The 21,394-nt window shown below is 48.9% G+C and overlaps 1 protein-coding gene across 1 annotated transcript in view; it reads right to left on the bottom strand.

The window, feature by feature from the left end:
- Marchf10 (membrane associated ring-CH-type finger 10) overlaps positions 1-21,394 on the bottom strand; it is a 91,461-nt gene that overhangs the window by 23,865 nt on the left and 46,202 nt on the right. The window contains exons 5-6 of the mRNA XM_050120452.1: positions 11,758-11,907; positions 3,685-5,041 (exon numbers count right to left, since the gene is read on the bottom strand). Coding sequence (XP_049976409.1) covers positions 3,685-5,041; positions 11,758-11,907 — 1,507 coding nt within the window. The remainder of the gene's footprint in view (positions 1-3,684; positions 5,042-11,757; positions 11,908-21,394) is intronic.

The raw sequence follows: 21,394 nt of genomic DNA, 5'->3' as shown, positions 1-21,394 counted from the left end.
CCCCCAGCCCTGAGACAGGGTCTCATTGTGTAGCTTGTCTGGTGGAGAACTTGCTACAGAAACCAGCTGGGTCTCAAACTCAGAGAGACTGGCCTGCATCTGTCTCCTGAGTGCTGGGGTTGGATACATGTGCTACTATGCTGTGCTGTCCCCACCTTAATTTAAAGGCAGGGTCTCTCGCTGAACCTGGAGCTCACCAATTGGCTAGACTGGCTGGCCAGCAAGTCCCAAGGATTCTCCTGCCTCAGCTTAGAGTTTTATGAGGATGCTGGGCATCCAACCTCAGATCCTCATAAGACCACAGCAAGCACTGTACCAAATAAAGTGTCTTCCCAGACCTAGAACTTTCTTGAAAAGTGACTTTATAATGCACATTATGAACCTTAGGCCTGCATGTTCCCTTTGATCCGCAGGTGTGTGTTTCTAGATGCTATTAAAGACAAAGCAAGTGGGGCTATGCCCTGAAAGGAAACTCATCAAAAGGCAATAAACATTTAATATAAAACCAGCCATCCTTTAAAAATTGATATAACACTGTAAGATTTAAAACAGCATTAAAAATACAGGGTTTGAAAGGAGAGGAATGAAAATGTTCCTAGTCAAAATTATTTTCTACATAGAAAACCAGAGCAGTGTAGAGACAAAGTACTGTACACAATGAGAGACTCGAACAAAACACAGAGAAAATAAAAATTATAGTCAATTGCATTTCTATACATGAGACACAAAGAGTTAGAACTGAAAATATCATTTCAATAGCAAACAGCAGCAAATGAAGAACTCGAGATGACTCGAAGGGCTTTTGTAAAGAAAATGACAGAAGTGCGTGAAGACCCAGAGGAGAGAGCAGCCATGCAAAGCAAGAGTTAGTGTTTCAAAGCTCTCGGCGTTGCTGAAATAGCACGTAGGTTCAGTGTAATCCCAATGAAAGAGCCCCAGCAAACAGACCCTTAAGTGTGTAGTCAAGGACTCTGAAGAACATGGGGAGGAAGGCCTTACACTGTCCTTTGTCACGGCCTCCCACTGCTGCAGACATTAGGATGCTGTCACCAGGACAGGGAAAGGCAGACAAGACTAACAGAGCAGAAGGGACCCGGCCACACAGATGGATCTGCTCAGTATCTGTCGAGCACAGGACGCATGACACAGGCAGCCGTGTAGACCAGCAGGGACAATCTTTGCCAAACTACATCAGAAGGACAACTACTTATTGTGGGGGCATGTGGGGGTACCCCACAAATGACCAGCATTTGGGAGGCAGAGGCAAGCAGTTATGAGTTTGAGGTCAGCCTGATCTACAGAGTGACTTCCAGGTCAGCCGGGGCTGCGTGGTGAGATGCTATCTCAAAATACATAAATAAACAAACAAATCTTCATTTACAAACATTTCCTAAAATGGACATTTTTGAAAAGATAAATATTAAGGTTTGTTATGTACGAAAAAAGAGAGTGCAAACACTCATGAATGATAGCTGTTTAATGCAGAGGCCCAAGTCTACAAGCACATGCATTTTAAAACAAACTGTTTGGAACCCAAGGACATCATGTCAGGATGGTTGGAGTCCAGACATCTGATAAGCAAGCATGTCTGAAGCTACATTTCGGGGCTGGTGAAGATGGGTGGGTGTGACGTCTTTCGGTCTTAACCATGGATCGTGGTCTTGTAGCTCGTTTAACTAAGACAAGACACTGGCAACTAGAAAGCTCTTACTTAGCAGGGTAGACATGGAATTGCCTGTAATCCCAGCATGCAAGAGACAGAGGCGGGGACCTTGGGAGGAAAGCTGTGGCTAGTAGACCAGCAGAAACTCTGATTTAGTGAGAGAACCTGCCCAACAAATAAAGAGGGGATGCTGAAGAAGGCACCTGACACCAAGTGCAGGCATCTACATAGTCACGCACACACAGGCAGGCACACACATGCACACACACACAGATCTGCACACACACAGAGGCATGCATGCACAAACAGGCACACATGCACACACGTGCACAAAGGCACACATGCACATACATGTGCACACACAGGCATGCATGCACACACATGTCCGCACACAGGCAGGCACACACATGCACACACAGAGAGATGTGCATACACATGTGCGCACACAGGCATGCATGTACACACATGTGCACAAGGCACACATGCATACACATGTACACATGTGCACACACAGGCACACATGCACACACATGTGCACACAGGCATGCATGCACACACATGTACGCACACACATATGAAACAAAGAAAAGCAAGCTCTTCTTTCTGAAGAGGAGTATATACAGTCTGTTTTATTCTCCCCTTCTTTCTCCATTTTTAATTCACCATGGTGAAATTTTTCTGCTTGCAAATGGACATCAATGGGGTAATTAATGGCCCAGAGAAGCTGTACTAACAGGCACAAAGAGGGCTCATGTTCCAAGAATCAATTTCCAGATCTTTAAGCCAAGATTTGGGCACAGTAAACACCCATCCACCCATCATAAAAGAGATGGCAGGATTCTGACAGTGTTTAATGAAGGCTTTAAAAAGTATCCTGTTTCATAGCTGTGAAATATCCCAAACTCACCTCCAGAGAAAGGAAAGATCAAAGAAAAGGGCAATTCAAAAAAGGATCTTGTTTTTCTCTCTTATGCATGAGAGAGAGAGAGAGAGAGAGAGAGAGAGAGAGAGAGAGAGAGAGAGAGAGAACTTAAAATGGAGGCTTTAGTTACTCCAGCCCCACCCTTCAGAGAACTGGGGTAGCTATGGTAACTGTTTGGGAACGGTCTTTGGGTTTGGAAGGTTTAAATTCTAGAACTGTTGGTTGGATTTGCAGTAAGTCTCGGGAGGAAGACCTGTGAACTTCAAGAGCCGAACGGTTCTGTCTCTGGGGAGTTAGCAACCTTTTCAGAAAAAAAAAATCCTAGCTAATTGCTAGGGAGAGAGGGGAGAGGGCCCTGTGTTACCAGGTGTCCTTGTATCCCTGGAAATTTGCCTTTCTATTTTTCCCCTTATTTTCCTTAAAAAAAACAAACAAACAAAAATTGTTTACTCTACACCTGCGCGTGCATGCATGTGTATGTGTGTGTGTGTTTGTGTCTGTGTGTATGTATGTGCTTGACAGTGTAAATGTGGAGGTTGGAGGGCTACTTAGGAGAGTCAGTTCTTTCCTTCCACTGTGGGGGTCTTGGGGATGAATTCAGCTCCTAAGGTCTGTCACTTTACCAAGGATGCCAGCCAGCCAGACCTTGCCTCTTTTTTGTTTGTTTGTTTTGTTTTGTGTGTGTGGTTTTTTTTTCCCCCTCTGTGTAACAGCTCTGGCTGTCCTGGAACTCACTCACTCTGTAGACCAGGCTGATCTTGAACTCACAGAGATCTGCTTGCCTCTGCCTCTAGAGCGCTGGGATTAAAGGTGTGCGCCACCATCGCCTGGATGCCCTTCATATAGTATTCAAGGCAAAAGATACTTTGGGGATCTATGGATAAAACTGAGTACGACTGTCATTTCTTCTTTGTGCATACATAACTTTTCAGGGTAATGAAATGGGACAATTTTCTCAAAATGAGCGATCTCGTTAACAAGTTAAGGAAGAACCTATCTGCGATTTAACTTTCCCACCTTCCTCTAAAGCAAGCAATGGTTGTCTCAGCTTGGGGTGAGGGTGTGGAAGAGGGAGGAAGTGTGTGGCTATCATGCTTACCTTTCTTGTAGTTTCCGGAGTTTCTCAGGGTCTGTCTTTATCTCTGTGGCCCCCTTTTCATCCATGACAGCAGAGACTCTAAAGGTGGCCTCATGATCATTTTGATTCGGAAAATCAGACACTGCAAAGAAAGTAAACGGTATGTTTTCTCGCAGGGACCCAGGCATGTAGAAGCGGCCTTGTAAATGTCTTCTTGCAGAAGAACTGGGAGAATTCCCCAAGGTCACGCCGCTTTGAGGGTTTGGTAGATCTCCTGCCAAGAGTGGAGACTCCTGAGCTTGGCTTATTGAAGCTGTCTCCTCTGCTCCCCCAATGTCATCACTATGGTTTTCAGCAGTGGCCAGTGGATTCCTATTTCTGATGGGTGAGAGTGGCCGGCGTACGTTGAACCTTAGGTTTTCCTCCATATCTGAACTGGGGACTAGAAGAGACGACATGGACAAGCGTGCTGGGATATCATCTACGAGAGCAGAATGCAGCAGTGACCCCTGAGTGCTGTAAGACGTACTCAGGGACGATCTGGGAGCTGTGGGTCTCCCAGAGAGTAAGCAGCCGAACGAATTCCTAGAACCACTTAAGTAATTTTGCCAGTCTCTCCCATAATGGTGAACCATAGGCCTATCTTCCATAGGACAGTCGCTGGCTCCACCTTCGGTGCTGTCTCGGATGATGTCAATAGATCTGGCGTCCCCTGAAGGAGTAGTCATGGCGTCTTCTTGGTCTCCACTGGGGTTCTCTTCCTCCAACTCCCCACGTAGCCTGCTAGCTTGAAGCATCCTTTGCTCAGCAGAAGGCGGCTTTGCTGCTGGCTCCATGGTTCTGCTTTTTCCTGGAGATCTAGGACTGGCCTCTCCCCATCTCGCAAAGTTTCCTCTGAGATTTTCAGCGTTTTCCTCAATGTTTCTATTAGGAGTGGCTGATGTCCCAAGAAATCGGCTTCTCTTATGGCTGGGCGGAGACCGCATCCTAACCAGCAGAAGCTCCTCCTCCATGTGGGTTTCTTCTTCCGTGTCATAGTCTTCTTGTTCATTGTTTAATGATGAAGCTGAGTAAAAATCTTCATCGTGGAACCCGAATGGCACCCTTCTTGGTCCCACCACGGTGGTGAGTAGGAGTGGAGGTCCCAAGGGCTCATTCGGCACCTGGGAACCGTTCATCGGCTGGAAGGTCTGCGAGAGGGCAGCGTGGGGCTCGTTCTGAGGTCGCACACTTGGATCTCCTTTTCTCTGTCTCTCGAGGGACTTCCCAGCTGTTCTCACGAGCTCTGAGGACGAGGCTAAGTTTCTGCTCTCTCGAGCTGGCCTCTTTAGCTTGGTCTCATTTGCACACATCAGGTTGTCTTGTTGGATGACTGGATCTGTGTTGAGAAGAGACAAATTCTGTTAAAGGTATATAGAAATATGTAGACTATGCCAAGCATGATCATCTACCAAAGGCAATCACAACAGGAAAAGCCCTGGAAAAGTCTGTGCAGAACCAGGGCAGGAGGTACAGAAGCCTGGGAGGAAAACCTCGTGGTAGGTTTCTCTTTACTGCCTCTGGGTTTTCCTTTCTGAAGCTCACACCTGCAGTACTTATACCTGTGAGTTCACGTGTGTGTGGGTTCACACCTGTGAGTTCACATGTGTGTGGGTTTACATCTGTGGCATGCAGAATGTGGTTCAGGAGAAGGGGTAACCATGAAGCCACAGATTGTGCAGGAGCATCAGGAAGACTGGTCCAGCTCCAGCCAGCTCGGCCCAGGGGAGCTGACCTTCTCTGTATTTAGCAAAAAGGCAAACCAGCAGTGTGGGAGTGACTTACATAAATCCCACTGGTCCTTCCTCATCCAAATCAACCCCACAAGTAATATTTATGACACCCCATTTCACAGCTTTTCAAACACTCTGGGAGACAGGGAAGAAGGCTCTCAAAGCTAGTGCCTGGGTATGTAATGATTGTGATCAAGTTCACTATTTAGTGTAAATAAAAGTTATAAATCTCCCAACAATTAGTATCTCTACTTTGCCATTGGCCTCTAGAACATCTGACTGCCACAGAATCCCTGCCTTTGGAGTCCAGGGTGCGAGGAGATGGAGAGAGAAGGGATTGGTGAAGGAAGGGTCCAGCGAGTCCATTTTTATGGGTGAGATACTGACTCACACTTAGCTCTGGCTGTGGAACACTTGACTCACAAGCATGAGACCCGAGCTGGATCACAAGAACTCAAGTAGAATTGCCAGGGGCGGTGGCACTCACCTGTAATCCCAGCACTGGGGGTGGGATGGATTTAGGGGGAGAGAGACAGGAGGATCCCTGGGGCTCATTGGTTAACCCCACTAGCCTAACTGGTGAGCTCCAGGCCTTTGAGAGACCCTGTGTCTCAAGGGAGTTGGGTCATGTTCCCAACAATGGCACCCGATGTTGTCCTCTGGCCTATACACACACACACACACACACACACCACACACACACACACACACACACCACACAGACCCTCCTCCACATACCCCTGCATACAGGCAAACACACACCCATTAGTCGCTTTGTTTAATACTTGTTATTATTTAATAAGCACTTCTCACCAAGTGTTTTGACTGATCAAACAATGCAGCCAATCTGCTCAGGAGATAGATACTGCAAGCACACCATGTTCCAACAGAGGGTACCGAGGTTAGGGGAAGGTCACATGACTTGCCCAAGTGACGTGATATAGGTAGTGAGCATTTGAACCAAGGCCTGCTAAGCCTGCATTCTTTACCACTATCCTGGGCAATGCCCTAAAAACCTTCCCCAGGCTTTGCAATTTACACACACACACACACACACACACACCGAGGATCAATGGAATCTATTGGGATGCACGCATGTGGTTAAGGGTTTTCCACCCCATGTGGGTAAAAAATTGAAAGTGCTTTTGAGATTCCACGTCTTCTTATGCCCTGCTGGCACAGCTAACCCCCTCTGTGTCCCTCTCTGCTCCTCGGCAGATCTGATGAAGCTCTACTGTCCTTATCGCTCAGTTCGCCTGTTGAGTGGCCAGAATGCCGTGGGGTCCCAAAGGTTCTTGATAACAGCTCTGCTGGGGGAAATGCAAATCCGTTGAGCAGCCGGCTTGGCTGAGGCCAAGTCAATACTGCTTTAATCGAGGTGCCTCGCAGGGAGCCAGCTTGCCTCTCTAATGTCCTGATACTCTGTAAGCTTCTCTTATTGTTAGCTGCGTGGGACACTCAGCGACACAGTGCGAATCTTTACTCATCAGCCCTTCCAGAAATCAGTTAAACTGTCCTACTGGGCCCCTTGTGGGGTTTATAAACCCCAGCAAGAGATGTGTCAACAATTCAAGGACGCTCTAAGCATTTGGCTGTATCTGAACACAAGTAGAGCTCGGATACCCAATCTGCTAGGCACTGGGCTGATCCATGTTTGGGGAACTAATGCCGTCTACAGTACAGCCAACTGAATTCTGGTGCGTGTGTGTGTGTGTGTGTGTGTGCGCGCGCGCGCGCACGTGCATGGCGGCCAGAGGACAGCTTTAGGTGGTGTCCATGTTTTTGTGTGTGTGTATGTTTTTTTTTTTGTTTTTTTTTTTTTTTTTTTTTTTTTTTTTTNTTTTTTTTTTTTTTTTTTTTTTTTTTTTTTTTTTTTTTTTTGAGGCAGAGTCTCTCACTTGCCCTGGAGTTCACCAGGGTAGGTTAGGTGGTCAGTGAGCTCCAGTGGATCAGCCCCGGGGTTAGCAGTATATGCCATCACACCTTCCCCGCCCCCCATGTGTTCTTGGGATTGAACTCAGGTCACATAGTTGCAAACACTTTCCAACTGACACCCCCACATCCTGTGGGATCCAAATGATCATTTCACATTTTGAATTTGAGAAGGACCTCCAAAATTAGCAAACAGTGCGGAGCCCAAGCCTCCTCTCTCTGAACATGCCCATGGAGCGAAGAGCCGACTGAGCTCAGTCTTGCGATGGGGGAAGACTCATAGCAACCCTGAGATCATTTCACAGACGCTGCTGAGCTGTCATGGTGTGACATGGGTCCCTGGCGCAGAAGTCTCAACTATGTGCTGTGTTGAAGGCCCTGAGGCTGCCTCAGACACTCCTCGCCACAATCTCCTTCATCTTTGAAATTCAACCAGAGCTGCACCTAAGTGTGCGCATGTGTGTGCGTGTGTGTGCGTGTGTGTACATGCCTGTGTGTTTTCCCTAAAGGTGTCAGACTGTGCCATTCTGTATTTATGATATTTTAACCCTTTGTGTATGTGTGAGTGAGTGTGTGTGTGTGTGTGTGTGTGTTCGTGTGTCTGCATGTGTATATATCAAAGAGGGAGCAGACTTCAGTAGCTGTGGGCCGAGAATACTCAGTTGGTATGCCAGGGATGTGCTATTCATAGCCCTGGCCTCAGCCTCCTAGCTGCTGGATGCTTCTCAGAGGTCCTGCCTTGGCTCCAGCTGTGAACGGAGTGCCTGCTGCCTCCAGGAGGTCCAGGTTCATTGAAGTGAGACTAGAGGGAGAGTTGGGCCTAGGACTCTGCCTTTGGTCTTAAACTGCCCTGTGGGCGGCACCCGTGCTGCCCTGAATTCTAACGCTATGCCTTTCACTTTTTCCTTTTCCCTTTGGGTTATAAATGTGGTCCTTGCCTATTGGAGAAAACTCAGGAACCATAGAAGATGAAGTGGTCCAAGGCTCCCATAACCAGAAGCCCAGCTGGACAACACTCCGGCGCTGCACTTTGGGGATGGGCTGCAGATTCAAAAGCCCCAGGTTACCTTCCCCCTGCAGTCGCGCTGCGGCTCAGGGTTTGGACATGGAGTAAAGTACTTGAGATGGAAACACGTGTGTTGTGGTCTACCGCAGGCCTCAAAGCTCATGTTGTATTTCTCTTCTCATCCCCACCAGCTTCCTGAAGATGTGAACTTGTAACCCTCATCTGGGGGCATTGTAGAAAAAGCAAAGGTGGCTCACTGTTGTGCATCAAGTGTGTGTCCTGCTTTCTTTCCTTAAATATCTTGTTGTTGCTAGTTTTCAAGAATACTATCATAATTACAGGGAAAGGGCACACTGCATGAATATGTCATAATGCCTTCAACGTTTCTTCTCCTGCTGTGTGTATATGCATATGCTGGATGTGTGTGTGTATATGCTCAATATGGACATGTACGTATTGTGGTAGTTTGAATGTATTTGGCCCCCCCCCCGTACTCTCATATGGAGTGGCACTCTTAGGAGGTGTGGCTTTGTTGGCATGGGTATGGGTATGATCTTGTTGGAGGATGTGTGTCACTGTGGGGTGGGCTCTGAGACTTCGTGTACTCAGGATACTGCCCAGTGTGTTAGATGATTTCCTGTTGCCTGCAAGATGTAGCTCTCTCAGCTCCAGCACCACCTCTGCCTGCCTGCACGCTGTCATGCTCCCTGCCACGACGATAATTGTCTGAACCTCTGAAACTGTAAGCGAGCCCCCTCAATTAAATGCGTCTCTATAAGAGTTGCCATGGTCATGGTGTCGCTTCACAACAATATTAAACCCTAAGACACACATATATATGGACATATGTGAATATATGTAAACCTGTGGCAATATGTGCACATCTATCTCTATCTCTATCTTTGTGTGTATATGTGTGCGCACATGTGCATGAGTGTGCATGTGTGTGAAACCGAGAGGTCGATGTCCGGTATCTTCCTCAATTGGCTTTCAGCCTTCTTTATAAAAACAGGGTCTCTGGTGGTTGAATGAGAATGGCCTCCATAGGCTCACATATCTGAATGTTTGGTTCCCAGTTGGTGGACTGTTTAGGAAGGACTAGGAGGTGTGGCTTTGTTGGAGAGGTGTGTCACTCCAGGCCCAGTCTCTCTTTTTCTGCCCCGTGCTGCTGGATAAGATGCAAGCTCTCAGCCCCTGCTCCAGCACTATGCCTACCTGCCTGCTGCCACGCTCCCCACCATGACAGTCATGGACGTACCCTCCATAACTGTAAGCAAGGCCCTGAGTAAATACTTTCTTTATCCACGGAGCCATCTCTCCAGTCCCCGAATGCTTTCTTTTCTAAGTTTCCATGCTCATGGTGTCTCATCACAGCAAAAGAACAGTAAGTAACCGGGATCTCATTGATTCAGCTAGACTAGGGACCTGGTTTCTGCCATCTCCCCTCTTCTACTCCCCCCACCCGCAGCACTGAGATCACAGATTGATGCTTCTATGCCTAGATTTACACACACACACACACACACACATGTGCACACATGCACACATACACATTTTCTTTTCTTGTTTTGAGACTTTGTACCACAGATCAGATCACACTGTGGTGAACAGCCTTGCTCACTAATCTTGGACAACATGTCATTATTATTATTATTATTATTACAGATTGATGACATGAGAATAGAATTGCCAGGTTGGAAGAACCTTCCAGAGGCTCTTGACACTTGCTGCCAAGTTCCTTTGCCAACAGTTTACTCCACACTGCCCTGCAGGTAGGACAGAAAAGTATCTCTGTCAGCAGGGTCACAAGCCATCTGGGTCACTGGCATCTGTGCCCAGGAAGGCTTAGTATTGCTTCCCTGCCCTAGTCAGCCTGGCAGGCTGCATTTAACCCACAGGTGAACTTATTTATCGAGGCTGCACTTACATGTAGTTTATAGTGGGCCCATGTGAAACTGTCCGCTAGGCCCCTCCCCGTTTTCATTATGTGTTCGCATGGGGATTTTTTAAAAACTTGATTTCTCAGGGCTTCTGTGTAGTATCTGATCACACCTGTCCCAAACCCCGCCCCAAGATGGCTCAACTCACTGGCTTCATACTCCAGCTTATGTAAGAACGTGAGAAAAGGAACTAGGGGGGCACCATAACTGAGGATTGATAAGAAACCTCGCTATAACAGAAAGCTGGAACAAATCCCCTGTGGACCCCACATAAAGGAAGACTCACCCTGGGTGCGGGCGGAGGTTTGTATAAACTCTATGCTTCATGCACAGGCAACCACATGTTTCAAATCTATCTTAAAGTTTGCTGACATTGACAATGGCCATGAGGAGAGGGCAGGTAGAGCTAGTGGTCACTTTCTGTCCTCTAGATGGGCCTCCTGTGTGTTCGACACTTGTCTGTTTCATTTCATATTGTCACTCTAACAATGCAGTAAAGTAGGCTTCGTCACCCTGATTTTAAGATGAGAGAGCGGGAGTTTGGAGGGGCTACGTGAGCACCCAGGACCCCAGTGTTAGGAGGACGGGGGGTGGGGGTGGGACTTAGAGTTTTAGACTGTCCATCTGCTCTAGGGCATATGCCCTTCCCTCCTGGAGGCCCTGTCACTGGGCCCCTGGGGATGTGTCGCCTTTCCAGGCTCATCTGTACTCTGGTTGCTCCTAGTACCAAGTCATCCAAGCATCCCTAGGTTCTTCTATAAGTGTTCATCACCATGTTTAAATGCATCTCATGTAAATAGGAAGGTTGCTGTATTTGGTCAATAACAAGGTGTAATGCTCATGATTTTTCTCATGGAAGGGGGACACCACTGCAGGAGAGGGTGGCAGGGTCAGCTGACTGCGTGGGATGGGCCTTTGATGCCAGCTCAGGCCTGAAATTCGGAGAGGAAGGCTCCACTTAGCTACTGCTTTGAAATGAAGCCGACTTTCATTTTGAAGCTATTTCTTTCACATTAAAAGATCTGGCTGCGGTGGTTGCCCTGGATCACAAGCGGAAAGCTCCTCGAGGAAGGTGATCAGCCTGCCACCCACGGACATCAGTCTTCACCTCCGGATGGATGCGTGGGCAGGACAGCCAGGTGGGACCTCCCCAGAACTGCGGACTGGGTATGCGCCTCCCCCCAGCCCTGAGTCCACTCAGAACCATGCTGTCTTTCTCATGGCATAATGGGAGGAAAAAAAATAAATAAAAGATCAACTCCTCCCACTCCTTTTCCCACCGGCCTCTCTCGGAGAAAATAATGAGATGCTATTTTATTAGACAGTTTACTTTTTAAACCTTTCAAGGATTTCATTTAAAGGCAACTCTCTAGCAGAGATGGCTGGAAGTCATGGACATCCACAGGATTCTAGCACGGACCAAGATGGCAGCCACAGGCCTTACCTGCTCCCAGGAGTGCCGGCGCCTTTGCTGACAGGTGTGGCTTCTGTCTGCTCCTCTCCCCAGATGTCCTCGGGCTGTGCATTTCCGGGCTGACCGTCAGTCTCCCCAGGTTTGGCCTCCTCTTCCTGGATAAAATCTTTGGTGCCTGTGCTGCTGAAAGGTGCAAAAGCCGTTCAATAACCATGTCTATGTTTTTAATAGGAAAACACTTTCTGCATAAAAATAATCATCGAGGAAGATAGAAGGTGGTGTGTGTGTGTGTGTGGGGGGGTGAGGGTGGGGAGTTAAAAGCGGCGAGCCAAGAGGCCAGAGAAGACAGAGGCTTGCACTCTAGCTTGACCCCTTTGCAGCCATGAAGGTTGGGCACATCTCTCCAAGCCTCAGTTGTCCTACCCACAAGATGGAAACAGTATGGCTACTTTGCAAGGCTTCATAAGCACCTCGATTCCTGGGGGTGAGGGTGGGGTGGGGCGGGGTGGGGCAAGGGCTCTTTCACCGTTAAAAACTTATGTATGAGTATGTGTTTTTGTGGTACCCATGGAGGCCAGAAGAAGGTGTCAGATGCCCCGGAACGGATGGTTATGAGTCACTTGATGTGGCTGCTGGGAACCGAACTTGTGTCCTCTGGGAGATGATCAAGTGCTCCTAAAGCTGAGCCGTCTCTCTGGCCCCGCTTGCCTTTTGCTGTAGGTCCTCCCTCCCTATCCACAGGTGATGCTGCTGCTAAGTAGCTTCTCGGGGTACACAACGTGATGCTCCCCCAGTACTCATAGTGTATGAATCAGAGCATATTTTGTACCTGTGTACCTCTATCCACGGGTTGTATATTAGCATCAAACACGGCTCTGTAAGAAGGTCCCAAGACCTGGAGACGTCTTTTTCCTTGCACATGGCCACCCACCTCCAGGAAGACACTAATCACCGTGCACCAGTTCCCAGTGAGCCCTGTCTCATAATTCTCATTAGGAACCAGGCTTCTAATTGGCATGGATAGTGCCGAGTTTCTTCGCATGTATCCGGCATCAGTGCCCGTGGGTGTGGGGAGAGTTTCTTATTTTCCGAGCATCTCTACAAGTTACTGGGTTCGCATGACAGTTAAATCACATCGACGCTATACCCCCAGGAGATCTGTTCAGGCTCATCCCCCTTTGGAAGATTCAGACATTCCCCGCAGTCAGCACAGGGCTGAGGCTGGGACAAACCCCTCTAGTGTGTGAGAGCCCAGGCTTTCTTGGCACGTGAAGAAAACTGGCTTCACGTTCCTGGGTACAGTCTGTGGTTATGTGAATAGTTTCCACCCAGACGCAGGAAGACACGAAGTTCTCTCTGGCATCCTGTGAAACTCGGTTTAATCCAGCGAGCAAGCTAACTTACTTCTTACCGGCCCCAGGAGAAGGTGGCAGTGGGACCTGGGCTTTAGGACAGAGGGTCGTGCCCTTTGGGGAACTCACTGGAAGAAGAGCTGATGGTGGGCACAGGTCAGCTTAGGGCAAATTGAGGCTATGGCTAGAGCCAGAAGGGGAGTAGAAGCTCTCTAGAAATGAGAATGTGTCCCTTGAAGAGCGTGGGGTGTGTTGAGACATGATTTCCCTAAGCGGGGCAGGGGAGGATGGCGGGAGGGAGAATCTGTGCCTGTGGTGGAGTCTCTCTGCACCCAGAGTAGCACTGATTGAAGCCAGAGGACTCTGTCACCAGAGGCCTCGTCTCTCTTCTCAGCCTTCAGGGACCACCTCCCAGCTCATACAGGCAGGAACTGTATTTTTTTTTTAAAAAAAATGTTTATTTAAGACTGTATTTATTATTGTGTGTGTGTGTGCCTGTGTGTGTGTGTGTGTGTGTGTGTGTGTGTGTGAGGGGAGTATGTGTGTGCTGGGCATGTGGAGGTCAGAGGGCAACTTCATGCAATCAGCCCTCTCCTCTCCTTCCACCTTTACGTGGGTTTTGGGTATTGAACTCACACTGTCAGGTTCCAACGCGAGCGTTTTACCCACTGAGCCATCTCTCCAGACCGAGGAAGAGACAGAAATGAAAGAAGGGGAAGGCCTGGGGCTCACGCCAAGTCCAGTAAGTTAGGACTTGGTCCAGTGCCCTTAGAGAGATTTCACTCTGACCGTCAGCAGGAGAGTCAGCCCTCGGCCACAAGCCTGGAGGTTGAATGTCACAGCCCTGACACCCACTCTGCCTCCGTCCGCATCGATACAGGGAGAGTGCATCCTCCCACAGGGCCTTTGCTCCCCAGGCAGCACCAACTCAACAATCCCAGGTCTGGTTTTTTGTCCACAGGCGCTTCCACTCCAGAGCCCTTAAACAAGTCATCTCTAATATTTAAATACTGCAGACTTCCTTAATTTGCTCTTCTCTTTCAGTAGACTGCAAATTCCTTAAGGAAGCCAGTCTCTTAGCCAGCCTGCATGCTGCTCACTGCTGTCCAGGACTAATCATAATTGCCTGGAAAGGATTGGCAGGGCTTACGATGACTCAGCCCAAAACTATGGGGAACTTCAAATTTAGAATTAATTTTAAAATTGAAGCACTCGTGTGATCTCAAAGTCATTCTTGGTGTTCCGAAATCTGCTTTCTTTATTCAAGGTGCCAGGTCGCGCACATGGTTTCCCAAGCTATTACTATTTTTCCTCGAATTCTCAGTAAACTAAAACAATGAAGCTGAGTATCTGGGGCTGGAGAGAAGGGTACCGACTGCTCTTGCAGAGGACCCAGGTCTGGCTTCCAGCACCTTCTCCACCTTGGCCTCTCCCACGGAACCTCACAACCATGTCTAACTCCAGTTCCAGGGATCGACACCCTCTTCCAAACCCTTGTGGGTACATGCACACACATCATGTCAGGAAACTCTGACACACGTGCACATGTACATGCAAGTACACACACATGCACACAGACTGAACATCTAGAGATTGGTTTACCAGGCCTATTGGTGGAAAACCCACCACTGTTTGTAGAGTCAGAACCCACCCACCCCCTTTGGCAATTTGACCCTCAGGTTCTGCAGCTGTAAAATGGGATTTGTCTTCTTTTGTTAGGTTACCGTAACAATTAGCAATACTATTCATACATGGGCTGACCAGGTATCTGGTGCCTATTGGCTATTAAAACTGGCAGGTGCTTCATTCACAGAGCAGATAGTACCACTAACAGTGGAAAACTGGAAGTCATTTCCCCAAGAACACTGAAGCTCTTGGCTACTGAGCTTTCGGGTGTGAATAATTTATTCAGCAGCTCGTGTTCCTTGCTCTCGCTCCTCTTGTTGGTTCTTTCCCACAAGCCTTCTTTTAAAAAAATAAAAATCCAAAAGGCAAACAGAAACTCCTTTTATTATAATTTGTTCAACAAATACCTCTGCGTCTCGGCTATAGGATAATTTGAGGGTTTACAGGGATGAGTAAGACATTCCAGTCACGAGCTTCGTGGCTATGATCTAATATGGCTGCACCCTAGACCTCTGCCTTGCAGTGCCCTTGAGATTCAGAAGAAAGCAAATTCATGGCAGATGTTTTCTCTGCCACATGTACAGTCAGTCACAAAGGAGGTGACCTCAACGACACGGTTTATAGACATAGATGTAAGAGTTCCAGGTGCCATGTAGACCAGGTTCTTAAACCTTTCATCTGTTTGGACAGTCTTCTGGGGTCTCCCTATGATGGGACCTTAGCATGGCAGAGTCATATATTAATCATGAAGGAAATCTAAGCCCTAGCTCTCCTGGGAGACAGGCCGTTCACCTGGCGGCAAAGAGGAGAGTTTGTTTTCCAGGTAACTGCGAAGCCAGTCTGCCAGTGGATCTAGGGAAGCACATAGTTTGTTCTGGACAGCACACGGCCCATGTCTTCTTCCAGTACCAAACAGCTGTTTTGATAAAAGGCATCTGCCTCCATTCTTTTGATACAGCCATGGAACTGTCATTGGTAACAGTTCAGAATTAGATCAGGAAAGGTTAAAAAAAAAGTGGAGGTCTCATAGTTATACAGGACACTGACAACTGGGAACCAAGTCCACCCAGCTGTCAATATCGGGTTCAAGCGCATTATAACTGCCCCATTCCTCATGTTGCCTGCTATATATCCAGACACAGTGCTTGACAGGCACACGGAATATGCAAACAGAGAGGAAAATATATCCCTGAGCCACTCTCTCCCCACTATTACCTTGACTGCCATCCCAGGTGCCCGAGAGGGGCCAGGATTCGGCCACGAGATGCCTCTCGGGAAGCTTCTTCTTCCTTTTGGGCCATGGGCAGAATTACAGCTTTGCAGCCAGAGCCAGCGTTGCCTGGGTTTAATAGGCAGCTTTCTATACAGCATAAATAATAGGTCGCGTCTATTTGCTTGTTTGAGTGTGCTACAAGTGTATGTTGTCTCACATACCCAGAGGAGATCTTAATTAAAGCCTAATTATGCACCATAAATATGTTTTATTTTGGAAGTCAGGAGGTGGGAGTTTTCGATTTTAGGAAATGCAGGCAGGAGAGGGAACTGCAAATACCAACTGCGCCCTCTAATCTGCCCCTCCTCGCCCACGGTCCTGGCTGGATCTCTGTCTCAGAGTGTGTGCTTTCAGAACCACCGGCCTGGTGTCGCCCTTGTCACCGGCCACGGCTATGGTCAGACCCAGAAGAGCCTGCTGGGTTTGTGATCGTCATGTCTCAAGTAGTGTACGACACAAGAGTTCAGAAATCAGAGGCATCTCCAGAGATGACGGGATTTTATTGATCATTCGTTCCTTTATGGCTAGGAGACGCTCATCTCCAAGGGGGGGGGGGGGTGTGCCAGTCCTGTCTCTTCTTCCTGCTCCCTGACACCTCCTGGTGTTGCTCTGGCCCTGCTCCTGTCCTCCTGCTTTCTGCTGTCCCCCCTTCTCCCCGACTCTTCTGTGCCGTGTGCCTTGCCAGGGGTGACTTACCACATGAGGTAAATTTTACTGGGCCTTCTGGGGCCGGGTAGGCACAGCACAGGGGTCTCAGCTGGAGTCGGTTGGGAGACCGGGAAATAGCAGAGGGATGCTGGAGACCCAGGCAAGGGGCTTGGCGAGGCTGATGGCGGGCTGGTGATGGTGGGGAAGACAACAGGCGGGAGGGCAGGGGAAAGGCCTTGGGCCCCTTGGGAGACGGGCGGAACTAGCGGCAGAAGGAGGCAGCAGTAGCTGGCATTGGGCGGCAGGACGGGGGAGAAAGCAAAGACGGAGCAGTAAGGGGAATATTCAACACAGAACAGGGGGTGCTCGCTGCTGTCACCTGCACAAAAGAAAAAGAGCAATCAGGAAGCAGCCTTCAAGGGAAGAGGACATTTAAAAAAGTCTGTGAATGAATAAAAACTCCCCCAAAAAGGGGATGGGAGTGTTGTGTCTGCGTGCCGTAGGTGTGAGTGGACTTGGCTCCTACCCAGGAGGCATCTTGCTCAGGTCTGAGTCAACGGCAGTGAGCTACTCAAAGTGGCATCACCTTCAAACTGTCTTCCAGGCAATAGCTTCATGCAGCCCTGGCAGATGCAGGCAAGTGCTTCCCAGGCCAGCGCCTCAGAATGTCCTGGGGTAGCTGTGTGGAAGCTTCGGCCGTGTTCTTATCGCCCACAGCCAGCCTAACGAGCTGTTCTGGCAGCAACAGATGGTGGTCTGCAGGGTCTCCCTTCCAGCAAGTTCTCTCCCTCTGGTTTTCCAGCTGCCCCCCTAGTAGGAGGTTGCAGGTATGCCCTAACCTGGCCTTTCTACTGCGGAGGGTAAGCTGGGGAAAGGAGAAAAAAACAGAGAGATCCTGGTGGGCTCAAGGGGACAGAGAGGAACCCAGAGCATGGGGTGAAGGCAGTTGGGCCAGAGAGGCGTTCAAGGGAAATTAATGACTCGTTGATTAACCTTTCACTCTGACTGCCAACCTCCCCGGAGGCAGAGTGTGTACGCCTGATGGAGTCAGCCTTCCGAGTGACTCCGTCACGCCTGCCACCAGCCAGCTAGGTCACCTTGAATCCATGGCTTAGAGTCTCTGAACCTGTTTCCTCATCTGTAGTCTGAGGCAGATGATTTCTGAGATCTGTAGCCTTGCTCCTCCCTAGACCAGGACTTAGAAATACAGTCGCAGCTCACCCAAATCCATGGGATCAGAAGCTGTAAGTTTTAGCATTTGGAAAGTAAGCCTGGGGGAGGAGCCTAAACCTCGGCCCTGAGACACCTCTGTGCACACTGCTCAGAACAGTACTGATCCCCACCCCCAGATTCCAGTGCTCTAGGGTTTGGATTGGAGCCCCTAGAGGTTAAGAGTTTAGGGTTTAGAATGGTGCTCCTGGGGAGGCAGAGCCTTGTGGGAGGTCCTTAGGTCATTGGAAATATGTTCTCAAAGAGAGATGATAGGACCTTGGCCCCTCCTCTTTTGCTTCCTGACCGTGAGGCAGCCCTTTGTCCCAATAGCTACTCCTGCTGTGATGCGTGACTTCACTGAAGGCCCCAAAGCAGGTCATATAATCTTGGGCTGGAACCTCTAAAACTATCAGCCAAATGAATTTTGCAAACTTAAAAATAAATCTATTTAGTGTGAGTCTGGGGGGGGGTGGAGAATGTGTGTGTGTGTGTGTGTGTGTGTGTGTGTNGGGGGGGGGGAGAGGGTGTGTGTGTGTGTGTGTGTGTGTGTGTGTATGTGTGAGAGAGAGAGAGAGAGAGAGAGAGAGAGAGAGAGAGAGAGAGAGAGAGAGAGTAGGTTAGAGGACAACTTGGAGGAATCAGTTCTCTCCTTCCACCATGTGGGTCCTTGGGATTGAACCCAGGTCACCAGGCTTGGTGACAAGTGCTCTTACCCCACTGAACCATCTCATCAGCCCCACAAGTAAATATTTTAGAAGTCAGCTGCCTCAGGTATTCCATCACAATGATGGGAAGCTAAGAGTTGGTACCTCGGAGAAGCATCTCCACAGTGACCGGAGAGCCCGACAGTGTTGTGAAATGCCGCAGCTAAAATCAGTTCCGATTCTAAACTGAATAGTGAAAACTGCGACCATCTGAAACATCACCTACGGGGGGTGGGGTCTCAATCCAGTGGACGCTCCTGCTAGACAGGATCCACGTACACACTGCCTATCCAAAGGTCTGGTGGAGCGGTCTGTAATTCTCTTGGTTTTCTCTATGCGTGGTTATCTTCTGGTCTTCCTTTAGCTGTCCTCTGTCTCCGCTGTTCTTGCAAATTTCAATACCACTTGCTCCCCGAAGGTCCTTGGGGTCCTTCTGGCAGTGAACAGAGCTCTCATTACATGCGGACATCCAGAAGCTTCCTGGCCTTTCCACCTAGCTGTCCAACGTTTCCCTGAGATGTAGCTAGCACCCAGGGACTTAACCCTCCTCTCTTTGCTAAAGTAGGCGATACTGCAACTCCATCTTACGGATGAGGATGCCGAGTTCAGGGAGGTTGTCAGCTTAACATTTGTAAGGCTCCAAAGCAGAGCTGGCATTTTGAGCCATGACGTCATATAATCACCAATAATGGGCTGAAAATTATGATGCTCTCTATAAAGCCAGGAGGATTCATTTATATTGTTTTTGTTTTTTTTTCTGGCTGGGATAGACAGCTTGGGAAGTCATCAGGCGTCAGCTGGACTTGCTGAGAAACCCATTAACCGTGGCCTTTCTGAGAAAATCTTCAAGCGCATTTACTTGCAAGGCAAATGATGAAGATTTAGGATTTGCCCTGAGACTCGTCTTCCACACTGCTCTTTGAATAAACATTTCCTAATCCAAAGGCAACCACAGCTATTTTGGACTTTTATCTTTTAAAACCTGAATTCACTGCTTTCGCTGAGTTTTACAAGAACAGGCCTTCGAGATAAGCCGTGATAAGGCCACCGGGGTCTTGCTCCTCCTACCAATCTGAGCCTGGTAATGACTACACATCGCACTTAATAATAAGTGCGGAGCATTTCTGAACACTTGGCTTTGTTGTAAAGGGCAGGATTTTGGAAGCAGGCTCCCAGGACTGCATCCAGATCCACTTTCCTGGAACCTAACTGGAGGAGCCTCTGCTTGAGCGCCAGGTGAAAGCGGCAGGAGAGGGTTGGGAGGCTGCCTAAGGCCTGGCTCTGGGGTAGAGAGCCGCAGGACTCCAGGCGCTGTGACCCTCATCACAGTGACCTCTTTCCCAGCCAGGAGCAAACAGGTCTTAAAAACCCCAGTGTCCGTCTGCGTGGAGCCTGCACCCTGTGCTTCCTACTGGGGTCTGCTGACTGCTCCGGGTCTCATGGAATTCCAAACCGCTATGCAACCCTGCCAGGCTTAGTTCCCATCCTACACCAGAGTTCACCTTGAAGATCTGTTGAATCCATTGCATGTCAGACCCGGCTGTGTCTTGACATGCTGCCTAAACTTTCCATGCCTTCTGAGAGATAGTCGCTATCTCTGGCTGGGGAAGCCATGTCTGATTAGCTGGTTTTTCTTATTGGTGTTCAGGTGTACATGAGAGATTAACGTTTTTCTTTCAGATTTACCTATTTTTTATGTGTATGCGTGTTTTGCCTGCATGTACATATGTGCACCATGCGCATGCCTGCTGCCTAGAGAGGCCAGAAGACGGCATTGGAGCTCTGGGACTGGAGAGCTGTGAGCCACAATACAGGTACTGGCTTTGGAACCCAGGTCCTCTGCAAGAATAACATGTGCTTTAACCACCAAGCTCCTTCTCCAGGTCCCTGAGAGTGACTGAGCATACACCTCTAATTTTTGTGAAGAAAGTAAGTGTGGACAGGGAGGAGAGGGCAAGCCATAGGCACAGACAGTCAAGTCTTCAAGCCCGTTCTCTTTACCATAGACTCGCCTGCGCTAGACAACATAATCCCGCAATCTACTGCGTGGGTCTGCACTGTTCGACAGCTGAGCACATGCGTATCGCTGAGTCTACATTTTTATCCAGCAGACAGATCCTGTTGTTATCTCTGGTCCCCCCATTTCACAGGTGACAAAACCGAGGAACAGAGAAATTCCTTGCCAAAAGACACACAGCGAGTAAGAAATGGGGCCCAGGTGAGAATCCAAGCTTTGTCCCCAAACTCCAAAGCACTGTCCCCTAAGCTGCAGTTGCCACCATCCCGAGAGGGCTGAAGAGGAGTACTGGGGTCAGCTTGTTCACAAACAGCTGTGTGGAGCACCAAGCTCAACCCTGCGACCTCCCCCGGACAGACAGACTGTGCGGAGCAGTGGGAGCGTCTTCCCGGTGAGGAATTGATTTGTACAGAGCGGGCCTAGGTTCTCGATAGCCGTTCCCAGGTTTCCAGGTGACACCCAGTGAGACTCTGTGACACAGACTGTCTGCACACAGAGTTAGGGCAGAGCAGGTCCCGCTCTCAAGCACGTTTTTCACCTGGGAAAGGCTGGTGTAACACGACATCAAGGAAGGCTAACCCGGGAGGCAGATGTCCCAAAGGGGGTTCACCCTGTCCCCAGCTTCTGCCTTGCTTAAGTCTCATTTGGAAATTAGTTTCAGTGACATAATGTGACTTTTGGCTCACCCCCGAATCTTGAGAAATATGAAGCAGGACACTGGATGCAGCTCGTGAGTTAGATCAGTGTCCAGATAATTCAGGAACCAAATCCTCTTTTCTGTCACAGCAAGTATTTATCTGCATTAAACTGTGTTCTGTGACCATCCTCAGCTCCC

This window comes from Alexandromys fortis, unplaced genomic scaffold (assembly GCF_014885135.2).
Source record: "Alexandromys fortis isolate MF-2015 unplaced genomic scaffold, M_Fortis_MF-2015_v1.1 scaffold_174, whole genome shotgun sequence".
Classification (NCBI taxonomy): domain Eukaryota; kingdom Metazoa; phylum Chordata; class Mammalia; order Rodentia; family Cricetidae; genus Alexandromys; species Alexandromys fortis.
The sequence above is the reverse complement of the archived record's forward strand: the minus strand, read 5'-3'. Positions and strand labels throughout refer to the sequence as shown.